This window comes from Thunnus thynnus, chromosome 11 (assembly GCF_963924715.1).
Source record: "Thunnus thynnus chromosome 11, fThuThy2.1, whole genome shotgun sequence".
NCBI lineage: Eukaryota > Metazoa > Chordata > Actinopteri > Scombriformes > Scombridae > Thunnus > Thunnus thynnus.
The window spans coordinates 30,329,709-30,352,696 of NC_089527.1; the positions used below are offsets into that span (position 1 = coordinate 30,329,709).

Sequence of the window (22,988 nt, forward strand, 5' to 3'; positions counted from 1 at the left end):
ACTATTAAATAAGATGTGCAATCTTTACCTTGTCCATGATATGTGCATTGGCCTGAGCAAGGGCAAATGGCATGTCAGTTGTGTGGGCAGTGAATTTGAAGTTGCTGGGATGCTGACGGTACTTCCTTTCACTCAGGATCTCTGCTGCCTTCTTAGCTTTCTCCACATCAATGGAACCAATTGGCACCCAACCTGTTCCCTTGACCCATTGCATGTCAGCCTTGTACACAGCCTACAAGTAGAAGGAAAAGAGGAGTCATAGTGAGTATTTTTAAAGGAAAAAAAACTATGAAGGCAGTGTTCAATAAACCAAAAGAGAAATCTTCATTGCTCACATCACTCTGCAGGTCATAGGCCTTTCTGGCCTGGACCACATCAGTGGAGTCTGGTAGGCAGGTCCAGTTGTGCAGATGAGTTCTGTAGTTGAAATCATTAACTTGCATCTGGCATTTCTTGGCCAGTTCAAGATTCAGCATGTCCACTGGCAGGTGGAACTTGGTCTTGGACTTGTTGAAGTCCTTCTTGTACAAGGCATCACTGGCAATCTTGGCTGAGTTCAGGGCCAGCATGAGCAGAGGGTCGTCTTGGATGCTGCGAGCACCGATGTGGTGGCCAACCTGCTTACGGTATCCTGTCTTGTATTTGTACTGGGTAGAGAGAAAGAATAAAGCGATAATTAACTGAATAAATATAAATTCAAATCAAAATTAGAGAGAAAAGTATTCAAATATACTGTATGTTATGTACATCACTGATGATATCTCTTCCGTGTTTGGCAGCAACAACAGAGACAGCATCAGCTTTAAGGTCATAGCCCTTTCTGAAAGTCTCCTCAACAGCTTCCCTGTATAATTTCTGAAAAAGAAATATACAAATTATAAAATGAAAACCATGATGCATAAAAACTGATATTTGCTGGCATGGATGTAGAAAACTGGAATAAGTCAAAACAGAACAGACATTACCTTGCTGATGTTGTGAGCATTAGCTTTAGCAAGCAACAGCTCAGGCATGTCATGGGGAACATGATTTTTAACCTTGTCAGCCTCCCAAGCAGAGATGTATTTTTTCTGTGTTGAGAAATAAACACAAAAATTGTAACCACCAGGAAGAGATTCAACAAATATGCAAAAAATGTAAAAGAGGGATATGATATTCTATACCTTGTTCATTATATCAGCATTTGCTGTGGCTAAGGCCATGGACATGGAAGTCATGTCAGTTTTATATTTCAGTGTGTCTGGTTTCTGCTTGTAGAGACGGTCACTAAGAATTTTTGCAGCATGCTTGGCCTTCAACACATCCAGTGAACCAATGGGGACCCACCCTACACCTCTAATATCGTCCATCTCAGATTTGTATACAGCCTGTAGGGAAAAGCACATACATGTAACATCCCAATATACTGTGAGCACAGTTGACATGGCATAATATGTTGAGATATATTGACCATGTTACAGAGGGGCTTACATCACTTTGAAGATCATAGGCTTTCCTGGCCTGGACCACATCATTAGAGTCTGGCAGACAAGTCCACTGGTGAAGGCGGGTGATGTAGTTGGCGTGGTTGACCTGAATCTGGCATTTCTTAGCCAGTTCAAGACTCAGCATGTCCACTGGCAGGTGGAACCTGGTCTTGGACTTGTTGAAGTCCTTCTTGTACAGGGCATCACTGGCAATCTTGGCTGAGTTCAGAGCCAGCATGAGCAGAGGGTCGTCTTGGATGCTGCGAGCACCGATGTGGTGACCAACTTGTTTACGGTATCCTGTCTTGTATTTGAACTAATGAAATCAGCCAGAAATGTTCCTTGTTAAAACCTGAATATATCTCACATTTTGTCTTATATCAGTGTTGCAAACATATAAACAACATGGTACAGTATGAGTCACTCACATCACTAACAATGTCCCTGGATGCCTTAGCAGACGTGACAGAGATTGCATCTACAGGTAGGTGATAACCCTTCTGAATGGTGGCCTCAAAACCTTGTCTGTAGTGTTTCTGCAAAGAAAGACATAGATGAATACATTTTCTGCATGAAAAGTTTTGATTCTACAATGCTAGAACTATCCTACACTTATTAAAATCTATCTCAGATGTAATATACAAACTGTTTTACTAAATGAAGGTGTAATTGTGGAACAAAAAAAAGTTTCAGGCTTTCCATAATATGCGTGTAAAGCATTGCATTGGATTGGATTAGGACTTTACTCAAGGGATTACGTTCATATAATCCACTGTAAGAATCTCGTCTGGCAGCTAATTCAGGTCAGAGTAATCTGAGTGAGACGTAAGGAAGTAAATAAGTAAATATGGCCAACAAGAAGGCTTCCAGATTCCGTAAAAAAATATTTTTAACATGTCCAACAAAAGAGCCAGTCTTGTTGACCTAGAGATAGTGAGAAACTGCAGTTAAAATCACATTCCAAATAATCCATGGTTCATATTCTTATTGTGTGCAGTAGGAATTATACTAACCCTGCTCATGTTGATGGCATTCTGCTTAGAGAGGAGGATCTCAGGAGTGTCGGGTTTGACATGCAGCTTGGTCTTATCCTTCTCCCATGCCTCGATGTAGAGACGCTGGAACAAACCACAAATAATCCCTGTATTACCCAATAGTAATTACTGAAGAGATCTCCAGAGAGAGATCTTTATTGCAAATCAAGATAATCAATCATATATTCTATAAACACCTCCACAGAAAAATACAGTTATATTTTACCAAAAAATGATTGTACCTTGTTCATGGTCAAAGCATTATGCTTTGCCAGTTCGATGCCCATGGCCTGGGTTGAGATGGTGAAGGGATTGGTGCTGGGGTGTTGGCGGTACTTCTTCTCACTCAAAATCTCTCCTGCCTTCTTGGCTTTCTCCACATCAAGTGAGCCGATGGGGACCCAGCCCATACCCTGAAGCCACTTCAATTCAGCTCTGTAGACAGCCTGTAAGGTGTAGTGATACACAATTCAATTTCCTACCAACTTTGTAGCATGAACATAAAAAAAGACCGGGAGAAATAAATTAACACGGAAGCTACACTCACATCACTCTGTATGTCATATGCATGTCTGGCCTGAACCACATCAGTGGAGTCTGGCAGGCAAGTCCAGTTGTGCAGACGGGTGATGTAGTTGGCGTGGTTGACTTGAATCTGGTTCTTCTTGGCCAGTTCAAATGCCATCATGTCCACTGGCAGGTGGAACTTGGTCTTGGACTTGTTGAAGTCCTTCTTGTACAAGGCATCACTGGCAATCTTGGCTGAGTTCAGAGCCAGCATGAGCAGAGGATCATCTTGGATGCTGCGAGCACCGATGTGGTGGCCAACCTGCTTACGGTATCCTGTCTTGTATTTGAACTGGAAAAAAATTACATAAAACCATTATTTGTTAACAGTTACACAAACTCTTGTACAAGTGGTAAAACGAAATAATTAAAAAGAAACTTACATCACTGGCAATGTCCCTGGAAGCCTTGGCTGCAACGATGGAAATGGCATCATTGCGCAGATCGTAGCCCTTCTTCTTGGCATCTTCATATGCCTGCTTGTACTTATTCTGTAAACAAACACAAAAATCCCACAGTTGTTAGTATTTACATTTTCCATTTTAAGTAGGACAAGGTGATAATTCAATATCACCGTCTATTGACTTGAAGTAGAATCGTATTGTGATGATATGATCATGTCAGATTATCATACATGTCCAAATGAATGATTGAGAGCACATTGTATTTAAAAACAACAAAAAATGAGTTATTGATATTTTTGTTTTACACCTGTGAAGAGTTTTGTCTGATGCAATGCACAGTAGTGTAACACAGTTCATTTTACTGAACATTTGATGATCGTATGTGATTTTGCATACATTGGTCATACCGTGATATATACAGTACATATCAATAACAGAAAAATATCCTTATGAATATGACAGTATTAATTTGAACCATATTGCACAGTTATCATTGAACATAATACATAAATAAGAGGTGCTGTAACAAGATACATGTTTAATTCTTCACTTACCACGCTGTAGTGGACATTATTTGCTTTGGCTAGAACAACCTCCATAGCATCAGGCATAACGTGGATCTTGGTTTTCTCAGTCTCCCAGGCGTCAATGTATGCTTTCTGCAATCACAGAAATCAACAACATGAAATTTATTCACATTATGAACCCTGCAGGTACGCCATTTTATGAGAAAAAAACCCTTATCATATCAGCATACATAGTCAACAGAGGGATTTGCTTTTATATTAAATAATTCTCTGAGGATTGATGATTGAATACCTTGTTCATAACATGAGCGTTAGCCTTAGCCAGCGCCAAGGACATGTCTTCAGTAGAGACTTTGAACTTGTAGTTGCTTGGGTGCTGACGATACATTTTCTCACTCAGGATCTCACCAGCTTTCTTCGCCTTCTCAACATCCAATGAACCTATAGGCACCCAGCCAATACCCTGCAGCACCTTCAGTTCTGCCTTGTAAACAGCCTGGATGAAACAAAAGGGGTTTATTGAAGTTAAAGATATTCAAAAACTTTAAAAACATATGCATGAAAACTTAAATTTAAGGATTCATACTCACATCACTCTGTAGGTCATATGCATGTCTGGCCTGGACCACATCAGTGGAGTCTGGCAGGCAAGTCCAGTTGTGTAGACGGGTGATGTAGTTGGCGTGGTTGACCTGAATCTGGTTCTTCTTGGCCAGTTCAAATGCCATCATGTCCACTGGCAGGTGGAACCTGGTCTTGGACTTGTTGAAGTCCTTCTTGTACAGGTAATCACTGGCAATCTTGGCTGAGTTCAGAGCCAGCATGAGCAGAGGGTCGTCTTGGATGCTGAGAGCACCGACGTGGTGGCCAACCTGCTTACGGTATCCTGTCTTGTATTTGAACTGGAAAAGAAATTAAATAAGACCATTATTTGTTTACAGTTACACAAACTCTTGTACAAGTGGTAAAATGAAATAATTAAAAAGAAACTTACATCACTGGCAATGTCCCTGGAAGCCTTGGCTGCGACAATGGAAATGGCATCATTGCGCAGATCGTAGCCGTCCTTCTTGGCATCTTCATATGCCTGCTTGTACTTATTCTGTAAACAAACACAAAATCCCACAGACATTAGTACAGTGGAAACTACTTATAGTGATCACGTCCGTCTGGATCAAATTGATCACTATAAGTGGATGATTATTATAACAGATTTTTTTTCTTTTTCTTAATTTCTCATGTAGATTACCATCTTATTGACATTTATATATGTATTACATGAATATAAAGTAATGAAACAGGCAGCTTCGCTATTTACTGAATTTTACTAACTTTCAAAATACAGTACAGCTGTTTCAAACACTGGTTGTTTTGCAGCTGCATCTCGTTGGCTCGTTTTTGGCAGTTTGTCATTAGCTTCAAGGAGACTATGTTTTTCATTGAGAGAAAATGACTTTCTTTTTCCTGTCATGATTTCAATGTGCTGTGTGCACATTGAAATCATGACAGGAAAAAGAAAGTCATTTTCCGCACAACCCTGCGGAGGTGCACCGCAACACCTGATAATGGTGCTGCAGCTGCTAATTACACATCATACATGTATCATTGGAATAGGATAAAAAAAAATAGAATTACCGCTTTGTTTTCCTTTTTTCCATATGTTTTCATTTATGAAAAGTCCCAAAATGAACACTGTAAGCGGACTACTTGATTATTATAAGCAAATTATTTAAACAGCATTTGTATAGGAATGATTCTGTCCCAAGCTTTTTGATCCATATATGCAGTTGATCACTGTAACCGTGATCACTATAAACAGTTTCAAATGTATTTACATTTTCCATTTTAAGTAGGACAAGGTGATAATTCAATATCACAGTTTACTGACTTGAAGTGGAATCATATTGTGATGATATGATCATGTCAGATTATCATTCTACAAAATTTTCATGTCAAAATGAATGATTTAGAGCACATCTTCTATAAAAACAACAAAAAGAGTTATTTATATGTTTGTTTTACATCTGTGAAGATCTGATGCTACGCATAGTAGTGTAACACAGTTTCTTTTTACTGAACATTTGATGATCGTATGTGAATTTGCATACATTGGCCATACCGTGATATATACAGTACATATCAATAACAGAAAAATATCCTTATGAATATAGCAGTATTGATTTCAACCATATTTCCCAGTCCTCATTGAAAGTAATACATAAATAAGAGCTGCTGTAACAAGATACATGTTTAATTCTTCACTTACCACGCTGTAGTGGACATTATTTGCTTTGGCTAGAACAACCTCCATAGCATCAGGCATAACGTGGATCTTGGTTTTCTCAGTCTCCCAGGCGTCAGTGTATGCTTTCTGCAATCACAGAAACCAACAACATGAAATTTATTCATATTATGAACCCTGCAGGTATGCCATTTTATGAGAAAAAAACCCTTATCATATCAGCATACATAGTCAACAGAGGGTTTTGCTTTTATATTAAATAATTCTCTGAGGATTGATGATTGAATACCTTGTTCATAACATGAGCGTTAGCCTTAGCCAGCGCCAAGGACATGTCTTCAGTAGAGACTTTGAACTTGTAGTTGCTTGGGTGCTGACGATACATTTTCTCACTCAGGATCTCACCAGCTTTCTTCGCCTTCTCAACATCCAATGAACCTATAGGCACCCAGCCAATACCCTGCAGCACCTTCAGTTCTGCCTTGTAAACAGCCTGGATGAAACAAAAGGGGTTTATTGAAGTTAAAGATATTCAAAAACTTTAAAAACATATGCATGAAAACTTAAATTTAAGGATTCATACTCACATCACTCTGTAGGTCATATGCATGTCTGGCCAGGACCACATCAGTGGAGTCTGGCAGGCAAGTCCAGTTGTGTAGACGGGTGATGTAGTTGGCGTGGTTGACCTGAATCTGGTTCTTCTTGGCCAGTTCAAAGGCCATCATGTCCACTGGCAGGTGGAACCTGGTCTTGGACATGTTGAAGTCCTTCTTGTACAAGGCATCACTGGCAATCTTGGCTGAGTTCAGAGCCAGCATGAGCAGAGGGTCGTCTTGGATGCTGCGAGCACCAACATGGTGTCCAACCTGCTTACGGTATCCTGTCTTGTATTTGAACTGGGAAAAAAAATGACATAAGACCATTATTTGTTAACAGTTACACAAACTCTTGTACAAGTGGTAAAATGAAATAATTAAAAAGAAACTTACATCACTGGCAATGTCCCTGGAAGCCTTGGCTGCAACGATGGAAATGGCATCATTGCGCAGTTCGTAGCCGTCCTTCTTGGCATCTTCATATGCCTGCTTGTACTTATTCTGTAAACAAACACAAAAATCCCACAGTTGTTAGTATTTACATTTTCGATTTTAAGGAGTACAAGGTGATAATTCAATATCACCATTTATTGACTTGAAACGGAATTGTATTGTGATGATATGATCATGTCAAATTATCATACTACAAAATTTTCATGTCCAAATGAATGATTGAGAGCACATTGTATTTAAAAACAACAAAAAAAATGAGTTATTGAGATTTTTGTTTTACACCTGTGAAGAGTTTTGTCTGATGCAATGCACAGTAGTGTAACACAGTTCATTTTACTGAACATTTGGTGATATTATATGTAACTTTGCATACATTTCCCATACCTTGATATATACAGTGCATATCAATATCAGAAAAAATATCCTTATGAATATGACAGTATTAATTTGAACCATATTGCACAGTTATCATTGAACATAATACATAAATAAGAGCTGCTGTAACAGGATACATGTTTAATTCTTCACTTACCACGCTGTAGTTGACATTATTTGCTTTGGCTAGAACAACCTCCATAGCATCAGGCATAACGTGGATCTTGGTTTTCTCAGTCTCCCAGGCGTCAGTGTATGCTTTCTGCAATCACAGAAATCAACAACATGAAATTTATTCACATTATGAACCCTGCAGGTATGCCATTTTATGAGAAAAAACCCTTATCATATCAGCATACATAGTCAACAGAGGGATTTGCTTTTATATTAAATAATTCTCTGAGGATTGATGATTGAATACCTTGTTCATAACATGAGCGTTAGCCTTAGCCAGCGCCAAGGACATGTCTTCAGTAGAGACTTTGAACTTGTAGTTGCTTGGGTGCTGACGATACATTTTCTCACTCAGGATCTCACCAGCTTTCTTCGCCTTCTCAACATCCAATGAACCTATAGGCACCCAGCCAATACCCTGCAGCACCTTCAGTTCTGCCTTGTAAACAGCCTGGATGAAACAAAAGGGGTTTATTGAAGTTAAAGATATTCAAAAACTTTAAAAACATATGCATGAAAACTTAAATTTAAGGATTCATACTCACATCACTCTGTAGGTCATATGCATGTCTGGCCAGGACCACATCAGTGGAGTCTGGCAGGCAAGTCCAGTTGTGCAGACGGGTGATGTAGTTGGCGTGGTTGACCTGAATCTGGTTCTTCTTGGCCAGTTCAAATGCCATCATGTCCACTGGCAGGTGGAACCTGGTCTTGGACTTGTTGAAGTCCTTCTTGTACAAGGCATCACTGGCAATCTTGGCTGAGTTCAGAGCCAGCATGAGCAGAGGGTCGTCTTGAATGCTGAGAGCACCGATGTGGTGGCCAACCTGCTTGCGGTATCCTGTCTTGTACTTATACTAAGAAAGCAAGTGTGAGAGATAACCAAACTGGTGAGGGGGAAAGCTTGAAAAATTAAAGTATATAGGTAATACAATCTAAAAATACACTAAAAATACAGACACTTACATCACTAGCAATAACAGTGGAGGCTTTTGCAGCCTGGATAGGAATAGCATCAGCATGAAGATTATGGCCCTTCTTCTTGGACAGCTCATTGTCCAATTTGTACAGTTTCTGAAGAGAGAGAGAAAATACATGTAAAGTAAAGTAAAGCATGTTTACTTCCAAATGACTATACTAATACAACAATTTAAAATGACATATCCATTTCCTTTTTGTTAAATCCATAAGTGTTGTGACATTTTTTTCATGTCAGTTTATGACAGATCTTAAAAGCTTTGTGCAGAAATTGTGTAGAAAAGTTAAGGTATTACACTGTACCTCACTGTAGTTTCTCTTGTTTCCTCTGGCCAGAACAATTTCCATTGCATCAGGCATGATGTGGATTGAGGTCTTGTCTGTCTCCCAGGCTTTGGTGTAGGATTTCTACAAACAAAATAGATGTTGGTTTGATTTCTCAATACTGACAGAGAGGAGATATTTCTAATATTTTCACAACAAGTCATATCCAGTACCTTATCCATAATGTGGTTGTTGGCAGTGGCCAGTGTCAGGTCCATGGAGTGCATGTCCTTAGTGAATGCATAGTTGCTAGGATGGTGACGGTATTGTTTCTCACTGAAGATGTGACCGGCTAGTTTTGCTTTCTCAACATCCAGCGATCCAATAGGAACCCATCCTGTTCCTTTTACGACGTTTTCGTAATCACTCTTGTACTGGTTCTAAAGGAGAATATGAACATATAAACGGTATTCCTTCACAGTGCAGCACAGCTACATTGAATATTAGTACCAGTATTGTCAAATGGTTTAAAGTTACTATGGACATTACAATTTACTACAAATAAACTTAATTTTAAGGTGACTAAGTCAGTCTTTGTACATACATCACTGGCGATGAGCTGCATGTGACGAGCCAGTTCCAGGTTCATTGCATCAGGCAGCACAGTGTAGTAGGGGATAATCTTCCTGTATCCAGCCATAGTCTGGGCAGCAGAGGCATGCTTGGCATGAGCAAGACTCATCATGTCCACTGGAGAGTGAAACTTCAGCTTGGTCTTATGGTAGTCCTTCTTGTAGTTCTTCTCACTCTGCATTTTAGCCACCTCCATGTAGTGAACCAGCAGAGGATCATCCTGGAGGCTGCGGAAGCCAACATGGTGGCCCTTTGTCTTCTCATAAGCCAACTTGTACTTGTACTGTAACAGCAAACAAGGACTTATTAATTCACAGATACTGTACTGTTATACAGCTGCAGCTGATGTGTTGTACGGATTCATACAATATGTTATTTTCCACTTACATTACTGGCAATAGTGGTACCAGACTTTGCAGCCACAATTGGGATGGCATCTGGTTTGAGGTTGTAGCCCTTATTGGCCATTTCCACAACACCGGCTTTGTAAAGTTTCTGTGAAAGATATTTAAATATGATAATAATGTAATAAAATAGTGTTTACATTCACACAACAATCATCACTAAAGTTAGAGCAATCATACATTAACTATTACAAGCAGTTGATTTATCAGTGTCATTGATTTGTCTTACATCACTCATGTTGAGGGCATTAGCTTTGGCCAGGACAATCTCAGGAGCATCTGGCATGACATGGACTGTCAGTTTGTCCTTTTCCCAAGCTGCCGTGTATGCTTTCTGTAAATGAAAAGACCAGAAAAACAAATGAATGCTAATTCTTATGAATAAGAGTGTTGACAACATGTTTGTGGCCATGCACTGTAGAGAACATTTAAACATGCTGCACCTTATTCATGATCTGGTTGTTGGCAGTAGCCAGAGTCAAGTCCATGGAGTCCATCAGCTTGCTGTGCTTGAAGTTGGATGGATGAGAGCGATATTTCTTCTCACTCTGAATCTCACCACCAACTCTTGCAGTTTCAACTGCAAGTGAGCCAATAGGGATCCACCCAGTACCTCTGACATAGTTGTTCCAATCAGATTTATAATTATACTGAAAAAATAGAGACAATCAGATTATTCTGATGGATTTAAAGTTGAGATCAGTGAGTAAACCTTTTATAACTATTTTTTTAAACTTTTTTGCACAAATTTGCAAATTAAGTAAAAATTCTAGATTCAGTGAAGTTGTATTTCAGACATAGTTCTGACTCTAAAAGACACATTTCACTGTCTGCCACTCACATCACTTGACTGCATGTTCATGGTGCGACACAGTTGCAGTTGCATGTTGTCAGGCAGAAGGACGTGCTGGTGAGGGATCTTTCTGTAGCCAGCAAAGGTCTGTACTGAGGAGGCGTGTTTGGCATGAGCAAGACTCATCATGTCCACTGGAGAGTGATACTTCAGCTTGGCCTTGTGGTAGTCCTTCTTGTAGTTCTTCTCACTCTGCATTTTGGCCACCTCCATGTAGTGAACCAGCAGAGGATCGTCCTGGAGGCTGCGGAAGCCAACATGGTGGCCCTTTGCCTTCTCATGTGCCAGCTTGTAGTTGTACTGTAACAGTAAATAAATACTTGTTTACAATGTATGATATGTTGTAGTAGAGAAAAATCTTGTTTTGGTACAGGAATTTATTTCCAACTTACATTACTGGCAATAGTGGTACCAGACTTTGCAGCCACAATTGGAATGGCATCTGCTTTCAGGTTGTAGCCCTTATTGGCCATCTCCACAACACCGGCTTTGTAGAGTTTCTGTGAAAAACATATAAGTTCATATTAATAAATTACTATCAATAAAACAATTTATAAAACATTCCTTAGACAGAGATAGAGTTCACTATATAGAAAACAATCATGCATAAACAGTACTATACATCACCCATTATTGACACTAGTCAGTACATTTTTTGAACAAAATTTTGTAATGTAATATAATCCCTTACTTCACTCATGTTGAGGGCATTAGCCTTGGCCAGGACAATCTCAGGAGCATCTGGCATGACATGGACTGTCAGTTTGTCCTTTTCCCAAGCTGCCGTGTATGCTTTCTGTAAATGAAAAGACCAGAAAAACAAATAAATGCTAATTCTTATGAATAAGATTGTTGACAACATGTTTGTGGCCATGCACTGTAGAGAACATTTAAACATGCTGCACCTTATTCATGATCTGGTTGTTGGCAGTAGCCAGAGTCAAGTCCATGGAGTCCATCAGCTTGCTGTGCTTGAAGTTGGATGGATGAGTGCGATATTTCTTCTCACTCTGAATCTCACCACCAACTCTTGCAGTTTCAACTGCAAGTGAGCCAATAGGGATCCACCCAGTACCTCTGACATAGTTGTTCCAATCAGATTTATAATTATACTGAAAAAATAGAGACAATCAGATTATTCTGATGGATTTAAAGTTGAGATCAGTGAGTAAACCTTTTATAACTATTTTTTTAAACTTTTTTTCACAAATTTGTAAATTAAGTAAAAGATTCAGTGAAGTTGTATTTCAGACATGCTTCTGACCCTAAAAGACACATTTCACTGTCTGCCACTCACATCACTTGACTGCGTGTTCATGGTGCGACACAGTTGCAGTTGCATGTTGTCAGGCAGAAGGACGTGCTGGTGAGGGATCTTTCTGTAGCCAGCGAAGGTCTGCACTGATGAGGCGTGTTTGGCATGAGCAAGACTCATCATGTCCACTGGAGAGTGATACTTCAGCTTGGCCTTGTGGTAGTCCTTCTTGTAGTTCTTCTCACTCTGCATTTTGGCCACCTCCATGTAGTGAACCAGCAGAGGATCATCCTGGAGGCTGCGGAAGCCAACATGGTGGCCCTTTGCCTTCTCATGTGCCAGTTTGTATTGGACCTAAAAAGAAAGGAAAAGGAGCAATTTAAATAACAGTGACTGTTTTACATAAATAGAAAACAATGTTCTGTGCTGGGTAGATTTATGATTTACATACATCGCTGGCAATATGTCTGCCTTGCTTGGCATGTTGGATAGGAATAGCATCAGGCTTCATGTCGTATCCCTTGGCAATATCCTCCAGCCACTGGTGCTTGTAGTGACTCTGTGGATAACACAGCAGTATTTTAGATAATGTTTTGTATACAGATGATGCTATTATGATATACACTTAGCATTTTAGGCAAGTCAAATTCCTTGTATGAGAACATATTTGGCTGGTAAAGCAGAGTCTAACTTTGATTTCCAATAAATGTTTTGTTCTCTAACCTCACTGAGGGTCTGGGCATTAAATTTAGCCTGGAGGAACTCAGGGCAATCAGCTGGCAGGTTGTAGGTGTGCATGAACTTCTCACCCGAAGCTTTGTATGCAGCCTAGAGAGAAGAAAAAAGAATAGTAAAATATATGAGTTTTTAAAAGTTTTTTTGTCTGACATGCATAAGTATTTCAACACATTTTAAGAGAGGGAAAAGGCATTGCATCTTACATTGTCCAACTGTTTCGAATTGGCCAGAGCCAGAGCCATCTGCATGGCGTCAGTCTTGCTTGTGAACTTAAGAGTACTGGGATGCTGGCGGTAGCCCTTCTCATCCAGCGCAGCTGCCGCGGTTTTGGCCTTCTCAACATCCAGGGAAGCAATAGGGACCCATGGTAGGCCTTTATGGTAGTTGGTGTAATCTGACTTGTAAACATTCTGTGGGTATAGAGAGAAAAAAAAGGTCTTATTTCAAAGTATGTAAAACAGTGCAATCTAGTTACTTATATATGCACCAATCATCTAGCATTACACCATGGTAACACATGTGAAAAGTGACAACACATACATCACTCTGAATTTCCATCATGCTCCGACACAGCTGCAGGTGCATGTTGTCAGGAAGAAGCAGGTAGCTGTGAGGGATTTTTCTGTAGCCAGCAAAGGTCTGCACTGCTGAGGCATGTTTGGCATGACTAAGACTCATCATGTCCACTGGGGAGTGATACTTCAGCTTGGCCTTGTGGTAGTCCTTCTTGTAGTTCTTCTCACTCTGCATTTTGGCCACGTCCATGTAGTGAACCAGCAGAGGATCGTCCTGGAGGCTGCGGAAGCCAACATGGTGGCCCTTTGCCTTTTCATAAGCCAGCTTATACTTGAACTGTAAAAAAAAAAAAACATTAGGTCTTACGAATAACATTATTGAATGCAGTTACATTTGAATAGTATTATTTATTTTTACATTTATATTCACAACTTACATCACTGGCAATGTCTCTAGAGGTTTTTGCTGCAACAATTGGAATGGCATCTTCCTTCACTTGATGTCCTTTGAGCAGATCTTGACGGTGATTATAGGTGTAGTAATTCTACATAAAAAGATCATCAGTGTTATTTTACAAATATAGAAACAGTTTAATTTCTATATACGTTTTATATTTGCACAAAGGCTGGGAAATGTTATGCAGGAATCGGCAACTAACCTTGCTGATGTTGACAGCGTTGTATCTGGCTTGCATCAGTTCAGGGGCATCAGGAGGGAGATGGTAAGTGTGCATGAACTTCTCTCCACTGGCCTTATACTCTTTCTGCATAATTACAATAAAGAGATAGGTTCATGTCTATTCTGAAAAAAAAATTCCCAGACTGAATTCATGAGACTTATATGGGAGCAAATTAAGAAGTTATTCTGTTTCCCCTTCCTCACCATATTCATGATCTTGGCATTGGCCTTGGCTAACTCCATGTTCACGGAGTCAGTGACACTAGTGAACTTGATGGTGTCAGGGTGCTGCCTGTACTTTTTCTCATCCAAGGCTGCTGCTGCCGTTTTAGCTTTCTCCACGTCCAGAGAGCCAATGGGAACCCAGCCAGTTCCCTTGACTGAGTTCTCATAATCCAGTTTATAATTGTACTGGAAAATAAAGGAGACACCAAAGGAGAAATACAAAATATTATTAGACCAAACACCATATTCTAGCCAAGACATAAAGTATTTGTGTTAATTATGACACAAAATTCATAAAAAAAGGAAGAACTTACATCACTGGAGTTGTGGTTCATGTCGCGAGCAAGCTGCAGGCCCATAGCATCAGGCAGAAGAACGTAATTATGGTGGTGCTGCTTGTAGCCAGCAAAGGTCTGCACTGCTGAGGCATGTTTGGCATGAGCAAGACTCATCATGTCCACTGGGGAGTGATACTTCAGCTTGGCCTTGTGGTAGTCCTTCTTGTAGTTCTTCTCACTCTGCATTTTGGCCACGTCCATGTAGTGAACCAGCAGAGGATCGTCCTGGAGGCTGCGGAAGCCAACATGGTGGCCCTTTGCCTTCTCATAAGCCTTTTTATATTGGACCTAGGGGTCAAATGGTAAATAACATCTCTAATTATGTAGCATTTAAAGAATTTTAACAATTATATGATGCAACACAAGTACAGAACATCTGGTACAGGGCATGTTAAAATTGTGATTGAGCATAACTCACTGAGAAGCTGGCTCAGTCTTTAAAAAACTTACATCACTGGCAGCATGTCTGGCAGCTTTGGCAGCAATAATAGGGATAGCATCAGGCTTCAGGTCATAACCTTTAGCAATCATCTCCTGCCAGGCAAGCTTGTAGTTTTTCTGCAATTACAGATTAAAGACATAAACAACAACAAAAAATGTGAACACTTAATAAGTTTGGCAGAGATTCACTACACATTTACAAACACACGCTTTTGCACGTACAGTATACTGTGTATGTCAGTGCATACATTACACTTACATATACAGTATACAGTATGTGCATGTACAAACATTTTTTTATTTTAAAAGACTAACCAGGAATGAAGGATATCCTTATATACATTGCATCTACAATTGTGTTTTACTTGTTAAATGAAATGAAAGTAAGTTGAAATAAAGTCATGAATAAATAAAGAAAATATGACATTACATTCAGGAATAAATTCATTTAAATGTACCAACATTACTACTTTGAAAGTATCCTATGAAAAAAATATTTGGTTTATATAATGTAATTAAGACATATGATCTCTCAGTATTTCTGTGCATTACATTGCTGACGTTGTAGGCATTGCACTTGGCCTGGAGGAACTCGGGGACATCAGGAGGAAGAGAGTACTTCTGATGAATCTCCTCTAGACCTCTCTTGTAGAATTTCTGTAAGGAAATAAGGACATTAAAGGCAGAGGTCACATATACTGTGCTTAGTGTAACGTAAAGATAAAAACAATCTTCTCAACAGTGAGCTTAGAATAAAAAGTGCAAACTCTCTGCAGAATTAACGGTGAGAGTGACAGTAGACTCACATCACTCCTCTGAAGCTGGTTGACTTTGGCCTGCATCATGATGGGATGGTCGTCAATAGAAGTGAAGGGGATTGTGTCTGGGTGCTGTCTGTATTTTTTCTGTAGGAAACACAAGTAAATGATCACATTATGTGACATATCCTGCTAGTAATGACATATGTCCATTTGTTTAAAGTCGTGGGGCATTTGAGGAGACATTTAGGGGAGGAAAGTGTAAACAAAGAGATTGAAGGGGTGCTGTTGCGCACATACCTCATCAAGGATCCGACCTGCATTCTTAGCTTTTTCCACCTCCATTGAGCCAAAGGTGACCCATGGGCTACCCTTGGTATAGCTGTTGTAGTCAGACTTGTACTCATTCTGTGATTCAGAAGATGCAGAAACACAAAACAAAAACAAAAAAATGGCATCACTGAATACATAATTAATATCATAATAACCATGCAAGTAATTTTTTATATCATGATTAACCGAAAAACCAACTGTCGGCAATAAGTCGTTGTTAAGTCTGTCTATACTTACATCACTCTGGATGATGTTGGCTTTCTTGGCCAGGTCCAACAACACACTGTCGTAGGGAAGGTAGAAGTTGGGGTTGATGCTTCTGTACCCGGCCATGCTGGCAATTGCCTGGGATTTCTTGGCCAAAGTGACCGACATCATATCCAATGGTGCATGGTACTTGGTCTTTATCTTTTCATAGTCCTTTTTATATTCACGCTGTGGAGATATCAGTAAGAGATTGTTCAAGAATGCCCTCTTATTTCAGCTCTAATATATTCACTGTAAGGGAAACGACAGTAATTTAGTCATAAGTCAAGTTAATGACTTACCTCACTCTGGATTTTGGCAACATGAACGGAGTGCAAGATCTTGGGATCGTCATTAATGCTGAGGGCTCCGACCATCTGTCCCTTGTTCTTCTCATACTCCTTCTTATATTTAACCTACACAGAAGCACAAGGTTATGAATTGCCAGATTAATAAAAATACTCAAACAAACTGACTGAGTACTAAAAGTAACTGCAAGCAAGAAATACTGACATTCTTAAAAGCTGATATTGTAGCATACTTACATCACTGGCAATGTTTGTGTGAGCACGGGCAGCAAGGATTGAGATGGCATCACCCTTGACCTCAAACTTCTTCGCTTTAGATTTCTCCCAGTCATACTTATAACAGCTCTGCAAGGAGAAAATTGTACCATTTAGGATATTGAAAATGTATACCAAATTAAAGCTGACAGCAAAGCAGATCATCTTAGAAATAAAGTGCATTTACAAATAAACAGAATTACTTACATCACTGAGGTTAAAAGCGTTAACTCTGGACTGGATGAAGAAGGGATAGTCTGGGGGCAGACTACACTTGAACTTAGTTTCCTCATACTTTGCTTTGTAGTTCAACTGCAAAAAAGACAAAATGATAAAATTATGCATTCATAACAAAACCCTTGATTTCCTTCTCATTAGTCAGTGTGATTGATTTTTATCGTACTGCTAATAAAAAGTAGAATAATTTCAAGACAAGGCAGACGTTAAGGTAAAGTGTTATTTGACTTTCTGTCACAGGAGGGCAGCAGAGCACTAACTGGATTCTATCTGAGAGATATTAACTGTCCCTTTCCCTACCTCCCCGGCCCCTCTCTGATCACAGGGTTTATTCTGGGCCAACTGTATGCTTGTTGCTATTTATACTACAGAGAGATGGTTCTCCAGTTTCCATGGTGCCCACAGAAAGACAGCTGGGCTACGTGGATGATTGGGCACATTTTAAGGTAATCTGCATATCTAAGAAGTTTTGATCTAAAGCATTAGCTGGCGAATGTAGCACTTTAACTCAGTAAATGAACTATATGATAAAACAATCATTTTCATAACAACTTATTTTATATCAAGGAACATAGAGTGAAAATAAATTTTAAATATAGTGACATTTACAAGCAATGTTACATCACCTTACAGTCCTGATCCAATGGGAGTTTATGAGATATACTGTATCTATTTCAGTTCTAATGCAATCTGTATCAGTACTAAGCGGAAGTGGTCCATAAATGGTACATACGTCACTTAGCTGTTTGGCGTTGACGGCTGCTTGAACCAGAACTGGCGAATCCGCCACTTGTGTAAATTTCACTGTGTCCGGATGTTGCCGGTAAACTTTCTGCAAACCATAACATAGAAAAATGTGTGACATACATGTAAGTATACTACAAGAAGACAGCTATGAATCTGTTGTACTGCAAAGAAGTATTCTAGTAAGCAAAACTACTCACATCTTTGCAGTTTTGAAGCTTCTTACTAGCTTCATATTCAGGCGTAATTGTTTGGGGGAAGAAGCATCTTGTTTTAATGTCTTCATATTCAGCTTTATATGTTTGCTGCAAGATACAATATGCAAATTGTTAAGCAACAATATAAAAAAGCAAATAATAAATCAATAATTTAAATCAGAAACATGGAAAGGAATATCCTCCATGACTTACCTCATTCTTCATTTCCTCAACTTTCTGGCAGTGAAGCATGTAGAGATCCTCATAACTTCCAATGTAGTGGCCCTTCACCTCATTGTCATACTTATCTTTGTAATGTGCCTAAAGACAAAAGTCAAAATGTATATATTTTTAAAAAAATAATAACACCAGATGTTTATGATAAAAGAAAAGCTTTGGTGTAATTTTTCTTACATCAGTGAACTGTTTAAGTACTGAGTCCATGTGGAACTTGGGCGTGTCACAATAGTTGATGCTGAAACCCCTGGATTTCTCATAGTTGGCCTTATATACTTTCTGCAAAGAGAATAAAAAAAAGATGAACAGAGAAATAACATATAAATCACTGTCAATAAGTCAAAGAAGTAAGCACTGAGAAACACACAAACAACTAAACAAATCATCTGTCGAATTGGATCGAAAAACTAACTGAAACTCACTCACCATTGCAAACAACATGTCAGTAAGACTGGAAACTTTATTCAATTAAATCATTTTTGGCATTAACTAACTCACTGTATAGAGGAGGGTACTCTTAGTGACTTCCAGCCACCTCAATCATTCAAGCAGTCTATTCATTTTTCAGTAGTTTAACAGTCTAACAAGAATTATTGTCAAATTCATGCAAGCAACGATTCTGTCTACACACACATGGGGAACAGAAATGCAAAATTATGGTGCTACTACCTCTAAGATTTTCTCAAAAAATACAAGATGTACATTTTTTATGAAACCAGCTGTGATCAAAAATTCCTTTCTACATCAAGTTCTCCAGACACCTACATCACTGAGGATGGTGCCAGCATATCTGAGCTGTCTGAGGAGAGGATTCTCTGTGGCGGGGAGCGTGTTGTAATCAGACTGTGCTTTTGTCTTCTCATATTCCTTCTTGTATTGGACCTGAAGACAGAAACATAAAGAACAGTTTGAGTAAGAAGAAGAGGAAGTGTGTTGATGAGGTGTATTCACAGGATAGATACACTGACTCATAAAACGTTGGTACATTCAGTTATGATGGAACAACACGTGTGTCTTCATCGTTTCTTAAAGTGACATGTTTGCATTGTGAGTGAATGTGTGGGTGGCTATGAGCTATACAGTGGCTGAAAAGCCTCTTCACACACTCTGATATGTTGTTGCTGCAGACTCGTGAAACTACACACTGAATATGTGCGGTGACAGTGAACCAAATGTAGATCTCTAAGTCATGCAGTGCATGTGTGGGCACAATACTGTGTGTCCCTGCGTCAGTGTTGACTCACCCTCTGCTCTGAGACACAGGTCAACTCTCTGTCGTGTCTTCCACATGAGATAAAACCTATAAAAATACTCTGATACCTTTGTGGTTGTGTGTGTGTGTTTGTGTGTGCGTGTGTGTGTGTGTGTGTGTGTACTTACCTCACTAGCAGCAATACGAGCCTTCTTGTTTGTGTCGTAAACGGGCGTGTCTGTTTGCATGTAATAAATTTGGTCTTTTATATCCTCAAATGCTTGTGTGTACTTTCTCTGAAAAGAAAAGGGATCAACAGTTAGATAGAGAAAAAAATGACAAAAATCATACAAAATGAAAATCCTGTCCCTTATCTAGTCGTAAGCTCTTACATGGCTGAGGTTGTCCATCGCCACCCTGGCAATGGCCACATCGAAGTAGGGCGTCTCGCACCATTGACCTTTCACGTTTTTATTGTAGTCTTCCTTGTACTTAAGCTGTGGGAATAAATAACAATCAACATTAGACAATGTATTTTACATTAGAAAGATCTTGCTGTAGTTTGTAGAGGATAGATGGATGATTCTGACTTATTGGATATATTCATCCTCTGTTTGATGAAACTAATTGGGAACGACTGGAATCCCTGTAATTTCACCCTATTATTGGCCTCTCCCTTTTAGCTCCCTCTTAGTGTGGCCAGCAATACCAGAGAGCAGGTGGCCAGTTATTCCTAGCAATGGCTCAAGGTTGGTTGATCTCTGAGGACCCTGTTTCCATGTGGGTGCACTTTGTGAAGTGCAGGTTTTATCCTGTAAAATAACATTTTCTCGAGTAGAAGTAAGGTTTATCCCTCACCTGCACTTGTTTGGCGTTGTGGTGACTCAAGACTTTGCTCTAAGTTTTTCTCTTCATAATCAAACTGTCAATAGATCATGGTGGCTTTTGGGATGAGGGGAGCTGATGTGACTTGATTAATATTATTATTACTCACTCTTAATCAACCCCAAACACTCCACAGACTACATATGACAATTGATTCTTTGTAATTACACCTCATTTCCAAGTGCGCCATGGAGGAATCACAACTCTCCAGCCACAAAAATATGAGAAGTGTGATGCCATATCCATTGTACACTGTCTATGGAGCACTTAACTGCGCATTGCAAGCAATATTAAGAAAAGGGGTGAATTCATCACTTGTTCTATCCTTATCCTCATGTGTGTTTTATATTTGTTTTACAAAGTGTTTAAGAACAAATGTATGATATTTCTGCTTACATCACTTCGCTGATGGGCCACTCTCTTCGCCAGTTCCACCTCAGGAGGATCAGCCAGGGAGGTGTACTTGGCCTTGCGCTGATCGTGACCCTTCTTGTAGTGAATCTGCGAGGACACACGGCAGGAGTTGAAATTTACAGAGGTGGTTAATTCTTCAACATCAATAGCTGACCTTAGTGCACAGCCTTACACAGATCCTATCTACATTGGCTGGTGACTTCCTTACATCAGCAGAAAAGATTAAACGCTATTGTGTTCAAAAAGGAGCAAGAGGTCAAATGACCACTTTATTTGCTTGCAACGTGAGTGGAAATGACTACATGATACATAATACAACTGACACGAACAAATAGACCCTGCAAGCAAAAAAAAAACTCTTATCAGAACACTACAAGAAATAGCGGTCACTAATAGAATCACTTTTGGGTGATATAAATAAAATACAATATCTCAGTGTATCATAGATATCAAAATATTTCCTTACATAAAATATTTTCTGAAAATTCTTTGGAAATTTGGTTGGAATGTCTGTGTTCGGCTAATCAAGTGAATTAAATATCTGACAAATTAAGGTACTTCATCAATTTTATACTTACAAATCCCGTAACTCCAATATTAGAGCACTGCTCATAGATTTGCATCATTACTCTCTATGGCCTAATACAATTTACAATAGCAAATTCTCATGGTATATATTGTCATATTGCCCATATTGTGTTGTTAATAACTTACATCACTGAGGACCTCCTGAGCCTTGGCCACCCTGCGCAGCTCAGGGCTGTCGCTGTAAGGATAGAACATGGTCTTCTCTTCATCCCAGCTCTCTGTGTAGAGTTTCTGAACAAGAAGTTAATAATGATGTTACTCTAATATTAGCAAAAATCTCCTTTTTGGATATAAAATACAGTGCTTGAATGCCATATTGTGCGTACTTTGCTGTAGTTAGCAGCATTCTTCACAGCCAAGACCAGCTCAGGCGCATCGGGAGGCAGCAGGTACCTGTCCTTAGTCTCATCCCACTTCTGTCTGTACAGGACCTAGAAGACATAAGCAACATTTGTGTTAAACATTCAAATGTTTTTTTTTCAGACCTTTGTATATTGCTGTAAGCTCAGGTATCTCACCTTGCTGATCAGTTCAGACACATGCTTGACGTGGGCGATCTCTCTGGCCTCACCATCATACAAGCTGGTTGTCCGAGCCTTATTTCCCTCCATGCGGTATTTAACCTGAGGACAATAAGTGTAATTTCTTATTATTCCTGACTACACTGAGAACAAATAAAATTTTATTTTTGGTCTTCATCCAACAAACCTTTATTTACCCAAAGAGAAAATCATGCTCCACATTAATACTGTCATGTTTTTTTTCTAATTTTTTTCCTTTTTTTCAGCTGGTTTACGATATATACGATATAGGGGAAAATATTAGTAGTACCTCACTAAGCTGCTCCTGTGCCTTCCTGATGCGAATCATTTCAGGAGTATCAGTGCTGATGGCAGGAGGGTGTCCTCTGGACATGTCATAGGCATGCCGATACTTATTCTGTCAAGGAGAAAGATCGTTGAGTAGAGGTAAATAATCATGATATGAAATGCAGGACAATACCTGAAAATATTATGTATAAAGGACAAGTAAAATAATGTATATCAAAAAAAATATATATATTTTTTTTAAATACTTCAGTTGCACAACTGCAGTATATCCTTCGAAAGCAGACAAAGCAGGGACAAGAATTAGGAATTGATTTGGACCCAAAATTCTAACTTGCTGCTTACGTGGCTGAACTGCTCCAGCATCTTCTGGCTGTGAGCCAGGTATGGAGTCATGAACTGAGAAGTATCCACCTTGATCTTCTTCTTGACTTTCCTGGTGGGCAAGCCAGACTGCACAGGGACAGAGGGAAACACAGTTAATTATCAAACTAACAAAAACGCCTAGGATCCTTGACTACAGGACACGAATTGACGAGGAGGTAAAATCACATCCAAATACAACTGGGCATCAACAACACTGTTATTTTTAAGGTATACTGT

The 22,988-nt window shown here is 39.4% G+C and overlaps 1 protein-coding gene across 11 annotated transcripts in view; it reads right to left on the bottom strand.

Moving 5' to 3' along the window:
- neb (nebulin) overlaps positions 1 to 22,988 on the bottom strand; it is a 66,019-nt gene that overhangs the window by 37,776 nt on the left and 5,255 nt on the right. For all 11 annotated transcript variants that reach the window (XM_067604403.1, XM_067604409.1, XM_067604408.1 and 8 more), the window contains exons 5-67: positions 22,731 to 22,838; positions 22,390 to 22,497; positions 22,077 to 22,181; positions 21,885 to 21,989; positions 21,685 to 21,789; positions 20,953 to 21,057; positions 20,064 to 20,168; positions 19,860 to 19,967; positions 19,245 to 19,361; positions 18,657 to 18,758; positions 18,456 to 18,563; positions 18,246 to 18,350; positions 18,035 to 18,133; positions 17,272 to 17,376; positions 17,047 to 17,154; positions 16,804 to 16,917; positions 16,493 to 16,690; positions 16,223 to 16,330; positions 15,971 to 16,069; positions 15,717 to 15,821; positions 15,174 to 15,281; positions 14,700 to 15,011; positions 14,365 to 14,571; positions 14,141 to 14,245; positions 13,919 to 14,026; positions 13,507 to 13,818; positions 13,170 to 13,376; positions 12,952 to 13,056; positions 12,680 to 12,787; positions 12,271 to 12,582; positions 11,879 to 12,085; positions 11,665 to 11,769; positions 11,366 to 11,473; positions 10,962 to 11,273; positions 10,564 to 10,770; positions 10,350 to 10,454; positions 10,104 to 10,211; positions 9,688 to 9,999; positions 9,317 to 9,523; positions 9,123 to 9,227; positions 8,808 to 8,915; positions 8,387 to 8,698; positions 8,089 to 8,292; positions 7,825 to 7,929; positions 7,233 to 7,340; positions 6,828 to 7,139; positions 6,530 to 6,733; positions 6,265 to 6,369; positions 4,993 to 5,100; positions 4,589 to 4,900; positions 4,291 to 4,494; positions 4,026 to 4,130; positions 3,451 to 3,558; positions 3,048 to 3,359; positions 2,743 to 2,946; positions 2,480 to 2,584; positions 1,895 to 2,002; positions 1,471 to 1,782; positions 1,164 to 1,367; positions 966 to 1,070; positions 748 to 855; positions 336 to 647; positions 29 to 232 (exon numbers count right to left, since the gene is read on the bottom strand). In XM_067604403.1, coding sequence (XP_067460504.1) covers positions 29 to 232; positions 336 to 647; positions 748 to 855; positions 966 to 1,070; positions 1,164 to 1,367; positions 1,471 to 1,782; positions 1,895 to 2,002; positions 2,480 to 2,584; positions 2,743 to 2,946; positions 3,048 to 3,359; positions 3,451 to 3,558; positions 4,026 to 4,130; positions 4,291 to 4,494; positions 4,589 to 4,900; positions 4,993 to 5,100; positions 6,265 to 6,369; positions 6,530 to 6,733; positions 6,828 to 7,139; positions 7,233 to 7,340; positions 7,825 to 7,929; positions 8,089 to 8,292; positions 8,387 to 8,698; positions 8,808 to 8,915; positions 9,123 to 9,227; positions 9,317 to 9,523; positions 9,688 to 9,999; positions 10,104 to 10,211; positions 10,350 to 10,454; positions 10,564 to 10,770; positions 10,962 to 11,273; positions 11,366 to 11,473; positions 11,665 to 11,769; positions 11,879 to 12,085; positions 12,271 to 12,582; positions 12,680 to 12,787; positions 12,952 to 13,056; positions 13,170 to 13,376; positions 13,507 to 13,818; positions 13,919 to 14,026; positions 14,141 to 14,245; positions 14,365 to 14,571; positions 14,700 to 15,011; positions 15,174 to 15,281; positions 15,717 to 15,821; positions 15,971 to 16,069; positions 16,223 to 16,330; positions 16,493 to 16,690; positions 16,804 to 16,917; positions 17,047 to 17,154; positions 17,272 to 17,376; positions 18,035 to 18,133; positions 18,246 to 18,350; positions 18,456 to 18,563; positions 18,657 to 18,758; positions 19,245 to 19,361; positions 19,860 to 19,967; positions 20,064 to 20,168; positions 20,953 to 21,057; positions 21,685 to 21,789; positions 21,885 to 21,989; positions 22,077 to 22,181; positions 22,390 to 22,497; positions 22,731 to 22,838 — 10,146 coding nt within the window. The remainder of the gene's footprint in view (positions 1 to 28; positions 233 to 335; positions 648 to 747; positions 856 to 965; positions 1,071 to 1,163; positions 1,368 to 1,470; positions 1,783 to 1,894; positions 2,003 to 2,479; positions 2,585 to 2,742; positions 2,947 to 3,047; positions 3,360 to 3,450; positions 3,559 to 4,025; positions 4,131 to 4,290; positions 4,495 to 4,588; positions 4,901 to 4,992; positions 5,101 to 6,264; positions 6,370 to 6,529; positions 6,734 to 6,827; positions 7,140 to 7,232; positions 7,341 to 7,824; positions 7,930 to 8,088; positions 8,293 to 8,386; positions 8,699 to 8,807; positions 8,916 to 9,122; positions 9,228 to 9,316; positions 9,524 to 9,687; positions 10,000 to 10,103; positions 10,212 to 10,349; positions 10,455 to 10,563; positions 10,771 to 10,961; positions 11,274 to 11,365; positions 11,474 to 11,664; positions 11,770 to 11,878; positions 12,086 to 12,270; positions 12,583 to 12,679; positions 12,788 to 12,951; positions 13,057 to 13,169; positions 13,377 to 13,506; positions 13,819 to 13,918; positions 14,027 to 14,140; positions 14,246 to 14,364; positions 14,572 to 14,699; positions 15,012 to 15,173; positions 15,282 to 15,716; positions 15,822 to 15,970; positions 16,070 to 16,222; positions 16,331 to 16,492; positions 16,691 to 16,803; positions 16,918 to 17,046; positions 17,155 to 17,271; positions 17,377 to 18,034; positions 18,134 to 18,245; positions 18,351 to 18,455; positions 18,564 to 18,656; positions 18,759 to 19,244; positions 19,362 to 19,859; positions 19,968 to 20,063; positions 20,169 to 20,952; positions 21,058 to 21,684; positions 21,790 to 21,884; positions 21,990 to 22,076; positions 22,182 to 22,389; positions 22,498 to 22,730; positions 22,839 to 22,988) is intronic.